Source organism: Lactuca virosa, chromosome 3 (assembly GCF_052849685.1).
Source record: "Lactuca virosa cultivar CGN04683 chromosome 3, Lactuca_virosa_CGN04683_v6, whole genome shotgun sequence".
Taxonomy (NCBI): domain Eukaryota; kingdom Viridiplantae; phylum Streptophyta; class Magnoliopsida; order Asterales; family Asteraceae; genus Lactuca; species Lactuca virosa.
The window spans coordinates 20,409,478-20,430,922 of NC_136428.1; the positions used below are offsets into that span (position 1 = coordinate 20,409,478).

The 21,445-nt window shown below is 41.1% G+C and overlaps 1 protein-coding gene across 1 annotated transcript in view; it reads right to left on the reverse strand.

Annotated features, from left to right (window-relative positions):
- Window positions 1-3,097: 3,097 nt before the first annotated feature.
- LOC145163330 (ATP synthase subunit beta, mitochondrial-like) overlaps window positions 3,098-21,445 on the reverse strand; it is a 54,188-nt gene continuing 35,840 nt past the window's right edge. Inside the window, exons 10-12 of the mRNA XM_079082170.1 lie at window positions 3,594-3,743; window positions 3,279-3,526; window positions 3,098-3,208 (exon numbers count right to left, since the gene is read on the reverse strand). Coding sequence (XP_078938296.1) covers window positions 3,098-3,208; window positions 3,279-3,526; window positions 3,594-3,743 — 509 coding nt within the window. The remainder of the gene's footprint in view (window positions 3,209-3,278; window positions 3,527-3,593; window positions 3,744-21,445) is intronic.

Below are 21,445 nucleotides of genomic sequence, written 5' to 3' on the forward strand. Positions count from 1 at the left end.
CTTACTGGCTCCGGCTGATCATACATCCTGCATCCTCCTTTACTTATTTTGAAAACCTTTTTAAAGAAATCATTTTGAAAATCCTTTCCTTGATTTGAGACTGGAGTTACACGCATGTTCCTCCAATTCACTCAAACCAAGGCTCTGATACCAACTTGTAACACCCAAAAATTCAAACCAATTTAAACTTTTAAAAAAACATTTCAAACCATTAAAAATCATTACAGCTTTGTTTTCAAAATGTATAATATCAGAGTTTGCCCAGAAACATAGACAAAACATGAGGAGCTATACGATCACGCCTTCGCCTTGCCGTGATCCCCTGATGTACCTGAAACAATAAACTGAAACTGTAAGCTCGAGAGCTTAGTGAGTTCCCCCAAAATACCGATACACATACAGTCCATATAAACATATCATAACAAACTGAACAGCATGCAATGGGTCCACATCTTTACAAGCTGGATTACCCCTGGGCCCTCAGTACGAGTCTGGAATGCCTACCGGGCCCTCAGCTCGTATCCGGAATACCATCGAGCTCTCAGTACGAGTCTGGAATGCCTACTGGGCCCTCAGCTCGTATCTGGAATGCTCCTGAGTCCTCAATATGAGTCTGTAATGCCTACCGGGCCCTCAGCTCATATCTGGAATACTCCCGAGTCCTCAGTATGAGTCTGGAATGCCTACCGGGCCCTCAGCTCATATCTGGAATACTCCCGGGTTTGTTGGTTACCGCACAGAGCAGTATCACCTCAACCCATCCCACATAACATATCAATATATAACATAACTACTGAGCATGCAAATATTCATATAACAACAAAGGTAGTCCTACAGATCTACCTAATTTACATAACCACTAGCATGCAACACTAACTCATATTCAACATCTAATACTGCTAGAATAACATAACCAATGGGCCGGCCTTGGTGCCTTAGACCCCTTAGTATAGTGAGGATAACTCACCTCGCAACTGCCGTCTAAAACTAGAAGCTCAATTCTCGGATCACCAACACGAGCTCCACCACCTATAGTTACCATAACACCCTTTTTATAAATCTCCAAATTACCAGAATACCCTCAGAAGTCAACTGGTCAACTCTTGGTCAAAGTCAAAGTCCACAGTCAAAGTTAACAGTCCATGTTGACTAGACTCGTCGAGTGTAGTTCACCGAATCGTCGAGTCCTTCCTGAACTCGAGAAGTCGTGAAATCCTTGATTGGCTCGTCGAGTTCCCTTTTAACTGGCCGAGCTCATACGTGTCCAAGAATTGGGAGAAACCCTAGCCGACTCGTCGAGTCTTCGAACGACTCATCGAGTTCAAGGCAATCTTCAACGGACTCGCCGAGTTTGTTCATCAACTCGACGAGTTCATGACCGTATTCATATGACTTGCCGAGTTGACTGTGCAACTCGTCGAGTCCTTACAGACCTTCATCCATGCAGACACCTTTTAAGCCATGCCAAGGTTCCAGATTTTAGATCCAAGCTTCTAAGGCATGTTTATCACGTAAAGTTACAAACTTTACACACATGCAAGGCCCTAAAGGCTCTAAATGACCAATCTAAGCTTCTAATGGAGCTTTACACCTTGGGAGAGTCTCATCCTTGCAAGAGCTGGAAGCTTTATGGACTTAGGACTCAAAAGAGGTTCAGATCTGAAGTTTCAACTTCAGGTCTAGTTCTGATACCAAAAGAGGTTCAGATCTGAAGTTTCAACTTCAGGAAGCTTTATGGACTTAGGACTCAAAAGTGGTTCAGATCTGAAACGTGCCCAAACTGAAGTAGACTCTGGATCCACAGAGAAATCTTGATGCTAGCCTCTTGATCTACAAATTTCCTTCACAAAAGTCACTTCCCAAAGCTCCAAAATACTCTCCAAGCTCTCACTCACAGAAATTAGGGTTTCTGGGTCTCAAGAGGTGATATAGGACACTGGGAGGCACTAATGGTCCAATATATATGGTGCAAAAACCCTGAAAATTAGGGTTTCCACTGCCAGCTCCTACTCGTCGAGTCCCTCATGCCGACTCGACGAATCACTCATTAATTGACATGTCTTGGCCCGCTGCTACTCGACGAGTCATAGCGCTAACTCGTCGAGTAGACCTTAAACATGAAGTCTAAAAGGAAAATTAATGATACCTGACGGTTGGGATGTTACATGTGTTATCTTAAGTTGGGATTTTCTGCAGTAATTTCCTACGATTTACAACACTAACGTGTTGTCTTAATTTGGGATTTTCCTAGTGGTTTTCTAAGATACATAAACCTTGTCATGTTTTCATAGTATCGTATTTTCCTAAAGAAATGTCTAAGGCTTGTAGCAGTATCATGTTATGAACAGGGATCCTCCCCGGTTTACTAAGTAATAATCTAATAAGGATTTTCGGTGACGAACTCCTAAAGCAAGGATCCTTTCATGCGCAAACTGTCGGATCATACTAAAGGAATCACAACTTCAAAGTTTCTGCTAACTCAAAAAGATAATGAATCCTAAAGAGCACCAGGTTCTGTTTATCCTTTAAATATATTTCCAAGTAATGTTTGAAGGTTTGTTCTCCTAAAAGATCTTAAGATCCCAAATTGTTGACTAACTGTTTTCTTGTTGTTCATATTTTAGAGAAATCTTGTAAGGATCCTAAAAGATCTTGAGTATTATGTAAGGATCCTCAAGAGTCCTATTACTATCAACCATGCAAGCAGGGAAGTGTAAAACTACCATAGATGAAAAAAGGGTTATACACCAACTCCATAAAAAATTGTATTGTACAAAACCATGCAAAATATTTCTATCTAATAGGCCTAGACCGTATCTTGGTCATCATTGCCTAGTGTCTTCTCCTCCTCTTTAGCCCTCGGCTGCTGCCCTTCAGGATCCTAACTAATGTTAACATATTCACCCTTTAATTTGGCTAAGGATGCACGAAACCTAGCAAGATTCCAGGATCCTGCGTTGGCCACATTTTCAGCTAAATTGATCTTGGCTTCCCAAACAGCCACGGCAGCGCCCGACTTTACCTCGACAATCATCCCATCCATCTCTACATCGTGTTCCTCTTCTTTCTCGGCCATCTTTTTGCTCAAAAGTTCCACCTATTTCAAGAGATCCTCGTTGGTCGCCATCCACGCTTTCTCCTGCTCCCTTAAAGTTTGTCTAGCCCTTTCATCTCGAATCCTTAAGTCTGTGGAAACATGATCATAGACCTAAAATAATAATGATATAAGAAAGAGTGAAAGGAAAAGCATAAGGAACAAGAGTTACACTGACAATTACAGCTTGAGAAAAGGAGACCAGCTTCTGGAGTGCATCCTTGGCTCCAAGATTTTCCAAACTCAAGTCTGTAACTTCAGTAGTTTTTCTCTTCTGGGATCCCAGAGTCTTCATAGTCAGATCAATATGGACCTTTTTTGAGACGAGGGAGGAGCCAATATTTTGTTTATTCATGAGCAAATGGCCACTTGACATGGCTGTATCAAGATCAGAAACGGAGAAATGAGAACCGGCGCATGTGACTTTGGATCCTGGGAATACCAAAGAAATCCTTAAGATCTACCAAGACAAGAGGTGAAAGTACTACAGGATCCTTACCGGTAGCCATAGGGACGATGGCAGTTGAACTTTCTTTGTGATTGGAAGGATCAATCTTGAATGTTCTGTAAATCTCGGGCAGAGCAAGGAAGTTCTTAATCCTATCTTCAGTAACCTCAATAGGTGGAATTAGCTCGTCGAACTTGAAAGCTGCAATTAATAAAAAAAAAATAAGAAGTGTGAATATCGAGATCCTTAATATAGAGATAAGAAACCTTACCCTTTTTGACCCAGGATTGAGGTAAAAGATTTCCACCAGGAATCGAGTCACGTTAGATGAAAAAGTATCTCTCTTTCCAAGGACCATCGTTATGCTTGGAGTTCAAGATAAGGGATGATTTTTCAGTCTTAACTTTCAACAAGAAATGAGAGTTCCCGAAAGTTGAAATATCATAGACATAGGCTAGCTCGTTTAAACCAATGTTAAGGTCCATGTGTCACACCCCCAAACCATAACGGCGGAAACGTTCGGGGGCGGAGGACGTCATGCTCAGTATCATAACCATAGTGAAGAAAGTAAACACAACCATCATAAATATAATTTAAAAGGTTACATCGTTGAAAAAATACATGTTTCCAAATAAATTACATATGATGTCAAAATATAGCAAAAGAATCTACTCCTTAGCGTCTTGACTTTAGAAATCTTGTGATTACCTGTTTTACTGATTACCTGAGAATACAAGTTGTTTTGAAAGAGTATCGGCATAAACCTAGTGAGTTCATAAGCAATTTATGAATGAAAAATGAATGATGCTCCTTTTTGTTTGTTACAAGTTTGTTTCTAGAAAATCCAATATTTTCTAAAGGTCTTTTATAGCCTTAATTAACCAAGACTTAGTGTATGTAAGTAAATCGTCATACTTGTGTGTGTGTGTGATTTTATATTTAAATAAAACTCCTTAAATCCCGGTGAACTGTGTGTTTTGTTAATTCCCCATGTGAGATGTTATAACCATACTAAAACTCGAAGACCTCGTACTCGACGTTCTTCAGGCGTCCGAATGTTATGACACTTGTCACCCCAGACCTGCCGGTCAAGCTGTTGCAAGCAGCTTAGATGCGGGTTTGTCAGACCCAATATAGATCTATACACAACTATCACGCTCTCCCTCGAGGAGATTCTGATTATAACTACAGGACTTTACTGTGGTACTTAAGAGTACCCCGAAGGAGAATGTCTCACAAATTTATTTATTAACAAGTTCACGTAGTGTGTAATGAAATACTTGTTTTGTAAGTCGATTGAGTTATTGTTTTCTTTGTCAAACGAAATGCTCAAACTATACCTATTATAGTTTATCAAAAGTGTTGTGTGTTTGAATGAAACATTATTATGCATGTCTTTGTATTTCCATAAAGTGATATTTAAAATACAACGTGTAAATCGTACACACCTTGCTCAACATGTTACAAATTGTGAATAACTCTTGAACATGTATTTGACAGTTTTACCCTTAACTGTCACTGTTTTAGAATATTTATAGAAAAATCATCGTAAGCAGAAAACTAAATCCGTAAACTTTGAGTATTTTTAAAAAGAGTCTACTATGTCCATAAATGTTCTTATAATTTTTGGTGGTCTCAAACCAGGGTGAAAATGTTCATCTTCACAACCTGGTCCGACTTTGATGCTGCAGTGATAGACAGTTTTTTAACAATCACCATAAATTGTAGAAAAATCATATGGAGATGTGCAAGTAGTCATTTTAAAGGTATAAACCGGAACTATTTGCATATTAAATAGTTTTGAAAAATATTTAGCTTAAGTTGGGTAAAACAGTTCGTGAACAGGTCACAACTTATCTGTTGTAAGCTGTCAGGTTAAGTTTCAAATATGTTTTGATGTTTTAACTTCTATCCCCCCCCCCCCCTGAAAACTAAAGAAAATGGGAAAATATAGGAGTATGAACTCACCTTGAGTGATTTCTTGAAGAGTGGAGAGTTGAAGACAAGGAGTATCAAGTCAAGAACACTTGATGAACACGTAAAAGCTTGGATGATCCTAAGAACGATTCTTTGGTGTTAAAATGTGTGTAGATGATTCAAAGATGTTATGAAAACATGGAATAACACTTGAGTTTAGATGGAATACTTACCAAAAAGTGAAGTAGTAGCTCAAGAACACTAGCACAAAGTGGTGGGAAGTAGAGAGAAAAGAAACTTTCTTGAGGTGGTTTGAAAAGTGTAAGTGAAGGATTTGATCAAAGTGAAAAAAGAAATCCTCCAGGGATTTCTTTATATAAATGATACCGGAGCAAGTGGCAAGGTTGAAAGGATGTTTGCCTTGGTTTGTGTGATGTGGATAAGATTGGGCTAATAAGAGGATGACACATGGAGGCAAGTGGGCACACTTGACCCACTTGTGGGGTAGAATACTCCTCTTAATATAAAATAATGATTTTAATTAATAAATCCTTGAGAAATAAATAAAATATGAGTTTTGGGGGTTTAAAATGGTAAAAATATGAATTTCGTGAAAAATCCCGTCAAAAACGGGCTTAGGAAGCGAAAGTAGTCGAAAACCGAGCATTATGGACCGAACCTGCGAGGTTCGGCTCTTAGAAGGTGAGAACCGAGAGGAAGGGAGAAGGAACCGAGAGAAGGGAGAAGGAACCGAGGGTGCGACAGGAGGAACCGAAGGTGGAGGCTCGGTTCGAAATTGCTATGGAACCGAAATGGACCGAGGGTTCGGCCTATTTCGGTTGTAGGGAGTTTCGGTTCTGACAGGTTCGCTTCTGACAAGTTCGGTTCTGAGAGACTTCGGCTCTAATAGGAGGGTTCGGCTCCTAAGAGGGGTTTCGATCCTATTTAGCTGTTTTTAAATATAACTCCCCGTTTTGAGCGGTTTTTGACCAATTTATGGGTCGGGATGACCTGGATGACTATAAAAAGTAGAGAGAGATTTTGAGGGAGATTTGGGAGAGATTTCACATACTTGGAGAGATTTGGGAGAGATTTCACATACTTGGAGAGATTTGGTAGAAATTTCACATACTTGGAGAGATTTGGTAGAGATTTCACATACTTGGAGAGATTTGGGAGAGATTTCACATACTTGGAGAGATTTGGGAGAGACTTACTTTTAGCCATTATTATCGTATAATCTCGTAATGCAAGGTTCGTGAACCCGGTTATGCTTTGTTTATGATCGTTTTAAGTTCCCAAAAGGGTCCATAGTCGTGTTTTGATGCGTTTACTCCCTTTTTAGGGTTTTTACATTGCTAAATACATAGATTCTTCGAGATACTTGAATTCTTGACATACAAATGCACATTTTTATACATAGAATAACTTTTAACATACAAGTACTAATTAATTTTGACTGATTTGACTTGTTGACTTTGACTTGTTGACTTTGACCTTGACTTGAATTTGACAGTTGTCACATTATCCCCCCGTTAGACGGAATTTTGTCCCGAAATTTGCATTTTGAGTGGGACTTCAAGGGTTGGGGAATAGATGTGGGTACTTTTGTTTCATTTGGTCCTCACGTTCCCAAGTAAATTCGAGTCCTCGCTTGGCATTCCAACGGACCTTTACAATGGGAATGCGGCTTTGTTTCGTCGATTTGACCTCTCGGTCCATGATTTCAACAGGTTCCTCTACGAAGTGGAGGTTCTCATTGATCTCAATTTCATCCAAAGGAATGATAAGGGTCTCATCAGACAAACATTTCTTCAGGTTTGACACATGAAAGGTAGGATGAACGTGATTGAGTTCCTGGGGTAATCGCAGCTTGTATGCCACCGGGCCAATCCTGGCGAGGATTTCGAATGGTCCGATATACCTTGGATTTAGTTTCCCACGTTTTCCAAAACGTATTAATCCCTTCCAAGGTGATACTTTCAGAAGTAGTCGATCCCCAACTTGGAACTCCAAAGGTTTACGTCTCTTATCCGCGTAGCTCTTTTGTTGGTCTTGCGAAGCCTTCATTCGTTCTCGAATTTGGACGATCTTTTCGGTTTTTTCCCTTATGATCTCCGGGCCGGTGAGTGCGCTGTTAGGGACTTGCCCTCTTGCTAGTTGCGTATCGCCCACCTCAGCCCAGCACAGGGGTGATATGTACCTACGGCCATAGAGGGCTTCGAACGGAGCAACTTTGATGCTAGTATGATAACTATTATTGTATGAGAATTCGATAAGAGGTAAATGAGTATCCCAAGCTTTACCAAAGTATATCACACAAGCTCTTAGCATGTCCTCTAACGTTTGAATGGTTCTCTCACTCTACCCGTCAGTCTGTGGGTGGTAGGCTGTACTCATGTCCAGCCTAGTTCCCATAGCTTTCTGCAGTGACTACCAGAATTGGGACGTGAACCGACTATCCCTATCAGAGATAATGGATATCGGTACCCCGTGAAGTCGCACCACTTCTTTAATGTAGATCCTTGTTAGTTTCTCCATTTTGTCTGTCTTTTTTATTGGTAGGAAGTGTGCGGATTTGGTTAATCTGTCGACGATTACCCAAATGGGGTCAAGCCCACCCGTTTTCTTGGGTAACTTGGTAAAGAAATCCATCGTAATCCGCGCCCACTTCCAATCGGGTATCTCTGGTTGTTGAAGTAGTCCCGAGGGCTTCTGATACTCTACCTTAACCTTGGCGCAAGTCAGACACTTGCCCACAAAGGTAGCTATTTCGGCTTTCATGTTCGGCTACCAATACAACTTCTTGAGGTCTAAATACATCTTGTCTGAGCCGGGATGCACTGAGTAACGAGTTTTATGAGCTTCATTCATGACAACGTCCCTGAATCCACCAAATTTTCGTGTCCAGATCCGGTTCATGAGACAACGAACCCCGTCATCCCTGACTTCAAGATTTTTGTCCATTCCTCTCAACGCTTCACCTGCCACGTTCTCTGGTTTTAAGGCTTCTTCCTATGCGACTTTGATTTGTGCGGACAGGTGTGAATGGATGGTCATGGTTAACGCTTTTACTCGGCGGCCCGAGTATTCCTTTCTGCTCAAGGCGTCTGCAACCACGTTGGCTTTTCCGGGGTGATAATGAATCTCGCATTCGTAATCATTTAGCAATTCGACCCATCGTCTTTGCATCATGTTGAGTTCTTTTTGGTTGAGGATATGCTGAAGGCTTTTGTGATCGGTGAAGATAGTGCACTTAGTGCCGTAAAGGTAATGTCTCCAGATTTTTAGGGCGAAAACTACTGCCCCTAATTCGAGATCGTGCTTCGTGTAGTTTACCTCGTGTGTCTTCAGTTGTCTTGAGGCGTAGGCAATGACCTTTCCTCGTTTCATTAACACACATCCTAGACCTTGGTTTGACGCATCGCAATAAACCACAAAGTCTTCAGTTCCATCTGGTAAGGACAAGATCGGAGCACTGCATAGAGTTCGTTTTAGTGTTTGGAACGCAGCCTCTTGCTTATCCCCCCAGAAGAAAGTCGCTTCTTTTTGAGTAAAGGTGGTGAGTGGTTTTGCGATTTTGGAGAAGTTTTGAATGAACCTTCGATAGTAACCAGCGAGTCCTAAAAAATGTCGGATCTCCGTGGGTGTTCTTGGTGCTGCCCAGCTTTCGATTGCCTTGATCTTTGAAGGGTCAACATGTATTCCTTCTTTTCTGACTACATGTCCGAGGAAATTCACTTCTTGAATCCAGAATTCGCACTTGTCTCCGCTCTCAGCGTCTCCAGGACTTGACGTAAATGCTGGCCGTGTTCTTCCTCACTTCGGGAGTAGACTAGTATATCATCGATGAAAATGATCACAAACTTGTCTAAGTAAGGTCGACACACCCAATTCATCAGGTCCATAAACGTTGCGGGTGCATTAGTTAAGCCGAAAGGCATCACTACAAACTCGTAGTGACCATAGCGCGTTCTGAAAGCTGTCTTGGGAATATCCTCCTCTTGAACTCGTAGTTGATGGTACCCAGATCTAAGGTCAATCTTCGAGAAGAAACTTGCTCCTTGTAGTTGGTCGAAGAGGTCATCGATTCGAGGCAAAGGGTATCGATTTTTAATGGTGAGTTTGTTTAATTCACGGTAGTCAATGCACATACGGAACGATCCATCCTTTTTCTTGACGAACAAGACCGGTGCTCCCCAAGGCGAGAAGCTTGGCCTAATGAACCCTTTGCTCAGCAGTTCGTTTAATTGACTGGATAACTCCTGCATTTCGGCTGGGGCTAGACGGTATGGCGATTTGGCTACGGGGGTAGCTCCAGGAATTAAATCGATTCGGAATTCGACTTGTCGAGGAGGGGGCACTCCTGGAAGGTCTTCCGGGAATACATCGGGGAAATTACAGACCTCCGGAATGTCCTTGATGTCTTTCACTCCTTGTTCCTTGTCTACGACGTTGGTTGGGAAGGCGTGGTACTCCTTGCGGAGATACTTTTGAGCCTTGACACAAGAGATGATCTGAAAGTTTGAGCTAGGATTGTCGCCATGGACGACGAGAGTTTCGCCACTCGGCAGATTAAGGCGAACGACCTTTTCGTGACATAGGATTTCAGCATGGTGAGGGCATAACCAATCCATGCCAATGATAACATCAAAACTTTTTATGGTGACCAACATAAGGTCGATTTTCAAAGAGTGATTGTTTAAGGTGAGGGTACACCCGATGTAAATGTCGTTAGTGTTCTCTGTTTTTCCGTTAGCCATTTCTACGGTGAATGTGTCTTTTAGTGTTTGTGGTTTTTGTTTAAGCAAGCGTTTAAATTGATGGCTCACGAAGCTTTTCTCCGTGCCACTATCGAAAAGAATGCATGCGTATGTATTGTTGAGGAGAAACGTACCGGTAACCACAGTTGGATCTGCGACGGCTTCCTCATGACCTATTGCTAGAACTCTGCCCACTTCGTCGGGGTTGGGGTTTCTTGTCTTGGGGTAGATACGTTTGAGGTGTCCTGCTTCTCCACAACCATAGCAGATTCGACTTGCTCCGGCGTTGGCGGCTTGTGCGTTCTGTTGGACCGGAGTTCTACAAATCGGGCGGTGTGCCCCTTTTTGTTACAGTTGGTGCAATGTATTTCACGGCATGCACCGTTGTGGTGATAGTTGCACTTGTTGCACTTGGGTAGGTTCCCGACGTATTGCCTTATCGGAGTTGGGTTGGCAGTGGTTGTGGCAGCGTGCACCGCAACCACTTGTTGCTTTTTGGCAGGGTCTTCAGCAGGTTGACCCTTCTTCTTGTTCCAGAACTTTCTTTTGTTGTTCCCCCTTTTTGCTTGTTCGGTGGTGGTTGCCACGGTGCCATGGCTGGCTTTATGGTCGATGAGTTGTTTTGCCGGTTCCTTGGCACTGTCAAAGGTAGTTGGCTTTGAGGCCAATATGTTTCCTTGAAGTTTGGGAGATAGTCCCCATATGTATCTTTCCACCTTTTTGATTTCTGAAGGAACCATCCCGGGACACAGCATGTCTAGATCGATAAACCTTGAGGTATAAGACAGGATGTCAGAGCCTGTCATTTTGAGACCCCAAAGTTCCTCTTCCAACTTCTGTATCTCGCCCCTTGGGCAGTACTCCTTCATTAACATGGTTTTCAGGTCTTCCCATGTTATCGAATTAGGCACCGGAAGTGTCAATGCCTTGACGTGGCCATTCCACCAGGTGAGGGCCCTTTCAGAGAATGTGCATGCTGCAAATTTGACCTTGCTTGCTTCAGGGCATGCACATATTTCGAAGATGGATTCGGTTTTCTCGAACCATTGCAGCAATGCTACGACACCTCCGCTTCCATTGAAGGTTTTGGGTTTGGCATTTCTAAAGTCTTTGTAGGTACACTCTTTCGAGTGTCCCTCGCTGTCCCCGTGGTTAGAATTTGTAGCACCATTACCCGCACCACCCGCATTATTGGTGCTGATTTGGGATATTGTGGCTGCTACTGCGGCTGTTACGGCAGCCTGGAACATTACTGGATCGAACTGAGGGGATGATGGTGGTGGCGGTGGTGCAGCTCCTGCGGCACCGCCACGTCTAGGATTTCTACGAGGTGGCATTTTCTGCCATATCAAGAATGAAAAGACAATAAGTCTTTGATAGCGCTCACAAGTCGAGAGTTAAAACTAAACATTATTAGTTCTTTATATGCATCATGATTCCGACTTGTAAGGATATTGTAGGAATCCATTCATACTAGAGGTCTACAGATAATGAAATATAGACTTTATGAATGCTGATAGGTTTGGTTCACATGAAACGTCTATGATAGTATCCATACCGGGCCCATCCAACAATCGTTCGATGTATAATATTTATATATAATTAAGATTTAAATAAACTATCGAATCTAATGGGTCTTCCTTGGGCCCACAACCAAACAAGGAACATGATCCAAGGCGGAACCACCATTTCTAGGTCGACATGGTCTTAATCATATATAACTTTGATTTATACATCAAACAATCATAAATCGGACACCAGTAATTTAATTTGAAAAACAATCCTGAACTTGATGTAATAAATAAAATAGCGTCTCAATTTCATTGATATAACTTAGTATACATTATTGGGGAAAATTTGACCCTACAAGAGGCCTATGCTACATCAATGTATGGGAAAATTTTGACCGCCTAACTGATCCCGGAAGTGTAAACACTTAAATCGCGAGATCGGACATAAAATACTAGAAAATAATTGTAATATTTATCCGCAAAACTAGATTAAACTGAAGCGAGCAGTGCAAAATACTACTTGCGGCGGTTGAAGCTCTGAGGATCACGAAGTGTAGAAATGAAGTTCCTTATTTCGACTCTTGATTCCGCCGCTTGGCGCTCTGCTTCTGCCAGACGTCCTTCTAGAGTGGCTCGATGTTATCGGAGTTCTTGCACTTCAGTTAGGGTCGCGACCATTTCCTGTCGAAGAAGCTCGGTGCGGTGTCGAGTCCGATCGTGGTCATCATCCAACCGACGAATGCGGACGGAGTTGACTTGGCTGGTGGCACCAACTTCCATGAGATGTCGGGTGTTAACTCTTCTTTGCTCTTCGTGGCGTGTGACACGGTGAACTACGACAGGGAGGGCTCGGTCGGCTGACCCTCCTCTGCTGAGATCATAGAAACTTCATTCCATGCCATAGGGAAGTTGTTGACCTTGCTCTCGGCTCCATCGATGTATAGTTTCGACCCATTGGGGCGTCGGGCCCTGGAAGTGTTGTGGAGGAATAGGGGCAGGGTGTGGATTGTAAACTTCGGGTTCGGAGTCGGTTCCATTTGAGTCTTCTTATTCTTCACCATCTACTGATTCTTCCTCCTCTATGGGTTCTTCATCCTCCATGGGCTCCTCTTCGGAATCTTCCTCTGGGTCTTCCACAATCCAACCACCATTCCCTTGGTTGGGGAAGTAGGGATGACCTGGTAAGTGAAATCCTGCCATTGCGCCTGTACGAGAATAAGGATAAGAAGGATATCGCGAGAAATTTTGGGAATAAGAAGTTAGTTATCGCAATTTATAATGTGGTTATTACGGTTCTCGTGTTAAAATACTCCTATAGTATTTTTTATGTTTGATTCTCGAAGGTTTTGGTAAGTTGAAGACTTGTTGCTCATCATGATCCTTCTTCGGCATACATTGGTCCTACCTTGGCTAAATATAGTTGATCAGGCTATATTTATCCAAGATCTGACTACATACCCCGAAGCTGAATCATGGTGTCCAACTTGCCTTGATGCTTTTACGTTATTGCCATTATGATACCAAATTAATGAGTGCGAAAGTGTGTGTACTTTTATAAAAATACAAATTTTTATCTTTAAAGTACTTTTGAAAAGCTACGTCAGAGAAATTTGGTCCCGTTGTATTTATAGTTTGTATATCTTACGTGGTTCGATATACTTAGTTCACTATAAACAAAGCTCTGATACCAATCTGTCACACCCCCAAACCAGAACGACGGAAACGTTCGGGGCGGAGGACGTCATGCTCAGTATCATAACCATAGTGAAGAAAGTAAACACAACCATCATAAATATAATTTAAAAGGTTACATCGTTGCAAAAATACATGTTTCCAAATAAATTACATATGATGTCAAAATATAGCAAAAGAATCTACGCCTTAGCGTCTTGACTTCAGAAATCTTGTGATTACCTGTTTTACTGATTACCTGAGAATACAAGTTGTTTTGAAAGAGTATCAGCATAAAGCTGGTGAGTTCATAAGCAATTTATGAATGAAAAATGAATGATGTTCCTTTTTGTTTGTTACAAGTTTGTTTCTAGAAAATCCAATATTTTCTAAAGGTTTGTTATAGTCTTAACTAAACCAAGACTTAGTGTATGTAAGTAAATCGTCATACTTGTGTGTGTGATTTTATATTTAAATAAAACTCCTTAAATCCCCGTGAACTGTGTGTTTTGTTAATTCCCCATGTGAGATGTTATAACCATACTAAAACTCGAAGACCTCGTACTCGACGTTCTTCAGGCGTCGGAATGTTATGACACTTGTCACCCCAGACCTGCCGGTCTAGCTGTTGCAAGCAGCTTAGGTGCGGGTTTGTCAGACCCAATATAGATCTATACACAACTATCACACTCTCCCTCGAGGAGATTATGATTATAACTACAGGACTTTACTGTGGTACTTAAGAGTACCCCGAAGGAGAATGTCTCACAAATTTATTTATTAACAAGTTCACGTAGTGTGTAATGAAATACTTGTTTTGTAAGTCGATTGAGTTATTGTTTTCTTTGTCAAAGGAAGTGCTCAAACTATACCTATTATAGTTTATCAAAAGTGTTGTGTGTTTGAATGAAACCTTGTTATGCATGTCTTTGTGTTTCCATAAAGTGATATTTAAAATACAACGTGTAAATCGTACACACCTTGCTCAGCATGTTACAAGGTGTGAATTACTCTTGAATATGTATTTGACAGTTTTACCCTTAACTGTCACTGTTTTAGAATATTTATAGAAAATTCATCGTAAGCCCAAAACTGAATCCATAAACTCTGAGTATTTGGAAAAAGAGTCTACTATGTTCATAAATTTTCTTATAATTTTTGGTGGTCTCAAACCAGGGTGAAAATGTTCATCTTCACAACCTGGTCCGACTTTGATGCTGCAGTGATAGGCAGTTTTGTAAAAATAACCATAAATTGTAGAAACATTGTATGGAGATGTGCAAGTAGTCATTTTAAAGGTATAAACCTGAACTATTTGCATATTAAACAGTTTTGAAAAATATTAAGTTTAATTGGGTAAAACAGTTCGTGAACAGGTCACAACTTTTCTGTTGTAAGCTGTCAGGTTAAGTTTCAAATATGTTTTGGTGTTTTAACTTGTATTCCCCCCTGAAAACTAAAGAAAATGGGAAAATGTAGGGGTATGAACTCACCTTGAGTGATTTCTTGAAGAGTGGAGGGTTGAAGAGAAGGAGTATCAAGTCAAGAACACTTGATGAACACGTGAAAGCTTGGATGATCCTAATAACGATTCTTTGGTGTTAAAATGTGTGTAGATGATTCAAAGATGTTATGAAAACATGGAGTTTAGATGGAATACTTACCAAAAAGTGAAGTAGTAGCTCAAGAACACTAGCACAAAGTGGTGGGAAGTAGAGAGAAAAGAAACTTTCTTGAGGTGGTTTGAGAAGTGTGTAAGTGAAGGATTTGATCAAAGTGAACAAAAAAAATCCTCCAGTGATTTCTTTATATAGATGATGCTGGAGCAAGTGGCAAGGTTGACAGGATGTTTGCCTTGGTTTGTGTGATGTGGATAAGATTGGGCTAATGAGAGGATGACACATGGAGGCAAGTAGGCACACTTGACCCACTTGTGGGGTAGAATACTCCTCTTAATATAAAATAATGATTTTAATTAATAAATCCTTGAGAAAGAAATAAAATATGAGTTTTGGGGGTTTAAAATGGTAAAAATATGAATTTGGTGAAAAATCCCGTCAAAAACGGGTTTAGGAAGCGAAAGTAGTCGAAAACCGGGCATTATGGACCGAGCCTGCGAGGTTCGGCTCTTAGCAGGTGAAAACCGAGAGGAAGGGAGAAGGAATCGAGAGAAGGGAGAAGGAACCGAAGGTGCGAGAGGAGGAACCGAAGGTGGAGGCTCGGTCCGAAATTGCTATGGAACCGAAATGGATCGAGGGTTCGGCCTATTTCGGTTGTAGGGAGTTTCGGTTCTGACAGGTTCGCTTCTGACAAGTTCGGTTCTGAGAGACTTCGGCTCTAATAGGAGGGTTCGGCTCCTAAGAGGTTCGGTTCCTAAGAGGTCGGTTCCTCAGAGGGGTTTCGGTCCTATTTAGCTGTTTTTCAATATAACTCCACGTTTTGAGCGGTTTTTGACCAATTTAAGGGTCGGGATGACCTGGATGACTATAAAAAGTAGAGAGAGATTTTGAGAGAGATTTGGGAGAGATTTCACATACATGGAGAGATTTGGGAGAGATTTCACATACTTGGAGAGATTTGGGAGAGATTTCACATACTTGGAGAGATTTGGGAGAGATTTCACATAGTTGGAGAGATTTGGGAGAGATTTCAGATAGTTGGAGAGATTTGGGAGAGATTTACTTTTAGCCATTATTATCGTATAATCTCGTAATGCAAGGTTCGTGAACCCCGTTATGCTTTGTTTATGATCGTTTTAAGTTCCCAAAAGGGTCCATTGTCGTGTATTGATGCGTTTTACTCCCTTTTTAGGTTTTTACATTGCTAAACACATAGATTCTTCGAGACACTTGAATTCTGGACATACAAATGCACATTTTTATACATAGAATAACTTTTAACATACAAGTACTAATTTAGTTTGACCGATTTGACTTGTTGACTTTGAATTGTTGACTTTGACTTTGACTTGAATTTGACAGTTGTCACACCATGGAACGATTCAGACGAGCAATCTAATAAACGATCCTCCAAACCGCCGGCATGCCCAGGATATACGAGATTTTGGTAATTTCGAAGAATTCAGAGATAATCCTGGGGAAGGGATAAGAAAGACCTAGGGTGAAAGGATACTCAGGAAAGTAAACCCAAAGGGGAGAAATAAAATCCGGTTAGATCTTGGCATCAAAAGGTTTAAAAACAGTACCGGCAGGAAAGGTTCCAAACGAATTCAAAACTTTGATACTGTCTTCGTCGAAGGTACAAGTTTCCACGTAGGAAATGATTTTTTGATCTATGAAATCATCATCACGTATAGCTTTGATGTTTGCACGAGAGCGAGCTCCTTTTTTGACCATATTTAAAAGAAAACGAAGAATGAGAAAAATAGACAGACGTAGTACCTTCGATGATATTTTTTGAACGTCCATAAGAAGAGCTAAAAGAGTACGACGAAATTGAAAGAATGAATATCCTATTTATACAAGAATCATGGAAAGGTAGATGGGTGATTTGACCTATTCCAATGGCTAGTAATCTATCCATTGAAGTTTAAATTACCCTATCCGTTAGAAGTTTTTACTGAATTTTTTACTTTAAAATAATACTTCTAAATATCTGGAAACTAACATTATTATTTCGCAAGTATAATTTACGGATAATTTTTAGGGGCAGGATCCCAGAATCATATTCAGGATCCTTAATATCTCTGGAGTCTCAGGATCCTTAAACATATCTCAGGATCTTGATTATTATCACTAATATTTTCTAACACTTATAATGGCTATATTCTTCTTTCTTTTTCTCACATGTGCAAAATTAGTAAACACAAGACTCATTCTCAACGGAGAGTCACTTCAACCAAGCTTAAGACCCGGGAATACCAAGTCAAACAACATGCAAATATTTGTTCAAGGAGGATCCCGGAAATCTTGTACTTCTTGTTAATTAGCTTAGAATATAAATAACACCTGTAAATCGCACACTAAACACATGATTAGCTCTACCATTACAATTGTACTCGAATTATTCTTATCATCTTTGTGATCTCATATTAAATTCAATAATAAGCAACAAGGCAGGTGATCATTATCACCTCCCAAGGTTTTATGTCGGAGATCCTATAAAGGATCAAGGGCTTTCCTTGTAACTCACTTGTCTCACTTTGATTATTATTCTTTACTTGCATTATCCTAACACCGGCCTCTCATACAATTTGGTTGAATTACATTTGATTATATATGTATATATATATATATATATATATATATATATATATATATATATATATATATATATATATATATAGCTTAGTTATCCTACAAAAATATGTAAACCTTTTGATCCGTTTATGGATGTATAAAGCAAACATCTCAATTTTATAATCATCATTTTAATAAGAAAATACAAGGTATGATTTTATATCAAAATAAAGATGACATTTGCGTTCACTAAGAACCAGTGGGAGCATAGTGATATTCCTAATCTTCTATGAATGAGACATACTTAATCATGTGCAATTGCATTTTGACCATGTCAGGCTTTTTCACCTTGACTCAGAATGTATTTTTAAGATGAAAGACTTAGGGCACTCGGCCTTCTCCGCAGTCATCTGGAAAGCTCTCCCACGAGTTCTCAGAGCCTCGGCCTTCACCGACCGACCATCAGTTCGCGCAAAGTAGCAGTAGCAGAAACCTGGGCTGATCCCTGAGTGATCTGAGGGCACTCGGCCTTCCGGTGGCCGGCCTGGTTACATTGAAAGCAAACCGCAAATCCCTTGGGGCAGTCCTTCGCCATATGCCCCTCCTTGCCACACTTGTAGCAAATCCATGCTCGACAAGATCCCTCATGACTCTTGCCGTACTTGCCATAAGTGTGGCCCTTTTGGCCTCCTGCTCTCGTATCAGCGGGCTTAGCCCGCTTCGTCGCTGGTTGCGACTGCACTGCTCTCCTGTCTCTACCCTGAGACTCTCCCTCCTCTCTAACCTGAAACTCCAACTCAATCTCCCTTCTCATGCTATTGGTCTGCAGCTCAGCCAATGTACGATATGACGAGTTCGCCACAAAATCCCGTATATCTCTCCTCAAGATGCTCAAATACCGGCTCCCGAGTGCCTGCTCAGTAGACACGTGCTCAGGTCAGAACAACGCCCTCTTATGGAACATCCTCGTAATCTATGTCACTGATTTTGTTTTCTGCTTGAGAGATAGAAACTCTTGGGCCAAACGTTCCCTCTTTACTTGGGGAAAATACTCATATCTGAACAGCTGGGTAAACCTCACCCAAGTCACTGCAGCATGATCTGCAGGACTAAAGTCATTCGTCATGAACTTCCACTAGTTGTTCGCTTCCAAGCGAATCAGGTTGAACGCGAACCGAAATCTTAAATGCTCCTGGCATGAACACGTATAGAAACACCCCTCAATGTCGGAGATCCATCTCATGGCAGAAATCGGGTCCTGTGTCCCGTCAAACTCTGGTGGCTTCGTGTTGCTGAACTCTCGGAATAACAACGAGTCACCCCCCTATGTCCTTGTAGCAGCTACAGCTGTGGTGGCTGCAGCAGCAACAGCCTCTGTGATAGCAGCATATCACTCATCAAATGTCTCAATTAGCGTGGTCTTAATAGACCCGAACATCTCTGGTATGGCCTTTCTGATAGCTGCGGCCACCTCCTCATGAATGATCCTGCGGATCTCCTCGTCACTAGTACCACTGCCCCTGGGGTTGTTGCGGTAATCACCATAGTGTCTCTAAAACACAAACACGAAAATCATCAGAGACTAGCTCAAACACTCACGCCATTACGCACCCCTACATGCTTCGTAGTATCCTAAGGTTCTTACTTGGGTCGCATACATATCTGGTGCTTTCAGTAGTACGGGACCAATATTACCTTCCACACCAACCCACAGTCGCCCCAAGTCTTCCTCACAGGATCCTAATTCACAAGTACTCTATTCCTCACGGATATCAAACTACTCTCTCAGTAGACTTCTCAATGCACATCTAGGTATCTCTCCTAGATTACTCCTCGACTCAAAACTCTCTCTAAATGATTCCCTCTAGGTACTCCTACTCAGCACATACAAAGAGCAGATAGCAGATAATATCAATCAATAGCATCCCCCAGGCTAAGGCATCATGAATTAGGCATATCTAGCTCTAAATTCTGAAATACCTAGCCTATCCCCTAGCATGCAGTTCTAATATCTCATAAGTATCTCATAATATAAATAAGTAAGGGTATTTTCGAAAATCACCGTTCGGGCTATGGCTGATTGTACACACTACTTCATCTCGTTTTCTCTTAAAATCTCTTACTCTTTTTTGAAAAATCATTTCTTTTTAAAAAAGTTTCTCAAATCCTCAGTTTGAGTCTAGACATACCCGAGGGTACATCCAAATCCCTCAAACTAAGGCTCTGATACCAACTTGTAACATTCTAAATTTTCAAATAAATTTTTCATTTTTAAAACCACATAAAACACAATCTCACATTTCTCAAAACACTAAATGTATAAGTTGTTCAAAACACAAGACAACAAAATGTTTGATAATATCCCAAAATCCATAAAACATAATCTCTAGCTGGTGTGTACAATCAAGCCGACACCTTCCCGCGATACTGAGAGGTACCTGAAACACATTTCACACAACACTGTAAGCACAAAGCTTAGTGAGTTCCCCAAAATACCACACTTAAATAATTAACCTCTCATGGCTATATCTCGTTAAAGACCTTCTGGTCTCACAACTCTGTTTGGACCCTCCGATCCTAACTCAAAAAGGGACATAAATAATATACAACATATATCACAAAGACAAATGAAGAATATCAAATAACTCAGTATAAGCATATACGACCCTCCGGTCACACAATATTACCACTCAGATAAGTATAGTGAGAAGACTCACATTGTACGTAAGCAAGTAGGTCTCGTACTCAACGATCGGTCTAGACTCCGTCTACATATCATAATCATCTCTAATTAACACTTTATAACAACAACTCTAAAGATGTTAAGCTAACCCCTTTTCTAACTATCGGAAAGGGTGAAAGACCATTTTACCCCTCCATGGTCTCCATAATCCATAACTTTGCCAAACCCTAAAAGTCAATAGAAGTCAACACTCGAGTCAACAACCATGTTGACCCAACTCGTCGAGTGCATCTATGCGACTCGTCGAGTTCCTACATTTCTCTGAATTATTGGGAAAATCAAACCTCAACTCACCAAGTTGTATCACCAACTCGCCGAGTTCGTACGCGTCCAGACTATGGGGGAAAACCCAAACCAACTCGTTGAGTTGGCTCACCAACTTGTCGAGTCCCTTCAGTCCCTTTTCTCTTTCAGACGTTTTTAAGCAGAACTAAAGCCCCATATTCTAGATCTAGCCTCCCAAGGCTGAAATACCACGTAAAGCTGCAAGCTTTACGTTCATGCATGGCATCTAGGGCTAAGTTTGCCAACCCAAAGCTCAATAGAGGGTTTAAGGCATGAAAGTTGGTCAATAGCTTGATAAAGCTTGAATCTTTAGGCCCAAGGGATCTCATACTATCCAGATCTGAAGTCTCAACTTCATGTCATGCTCAAACAACTTAAAGACTGTAGGAGAAGACAGATGGTCAAGGTGATAGCTTTTTACCTTCAAATGGATCTCATACTATCCCTAGAGAAGAGATCCAACAAACAAATGGTCAAGGTGATAGCTTTTTACCTTCAAATGGCTGCTAACACTGAAAGAATATTGGATCCAAGGGCCCCTTCTTGTTCCAAGCCTTTTGCTCCTCCAACTCCTTCAAAGAATGCACCAAATCACACACTTTTAGCCTCTCTCTCTCTCTCTCTCTCTCTCTCTCTCTCACAGATGATACCAGCTCGATTAAAGTTTCTCTCAAGTTGTTAAGTTGATAATGTAGGCAGAATGAAAGGCATAAGGTCCTTTAAATAGGGCACAAACCCTAAAAATTATGGTTTTCACACTCAACTCCTACTCGTCGAGTTGGGGTCCTCCAACTCATCGAGTAGACTGTAAAAA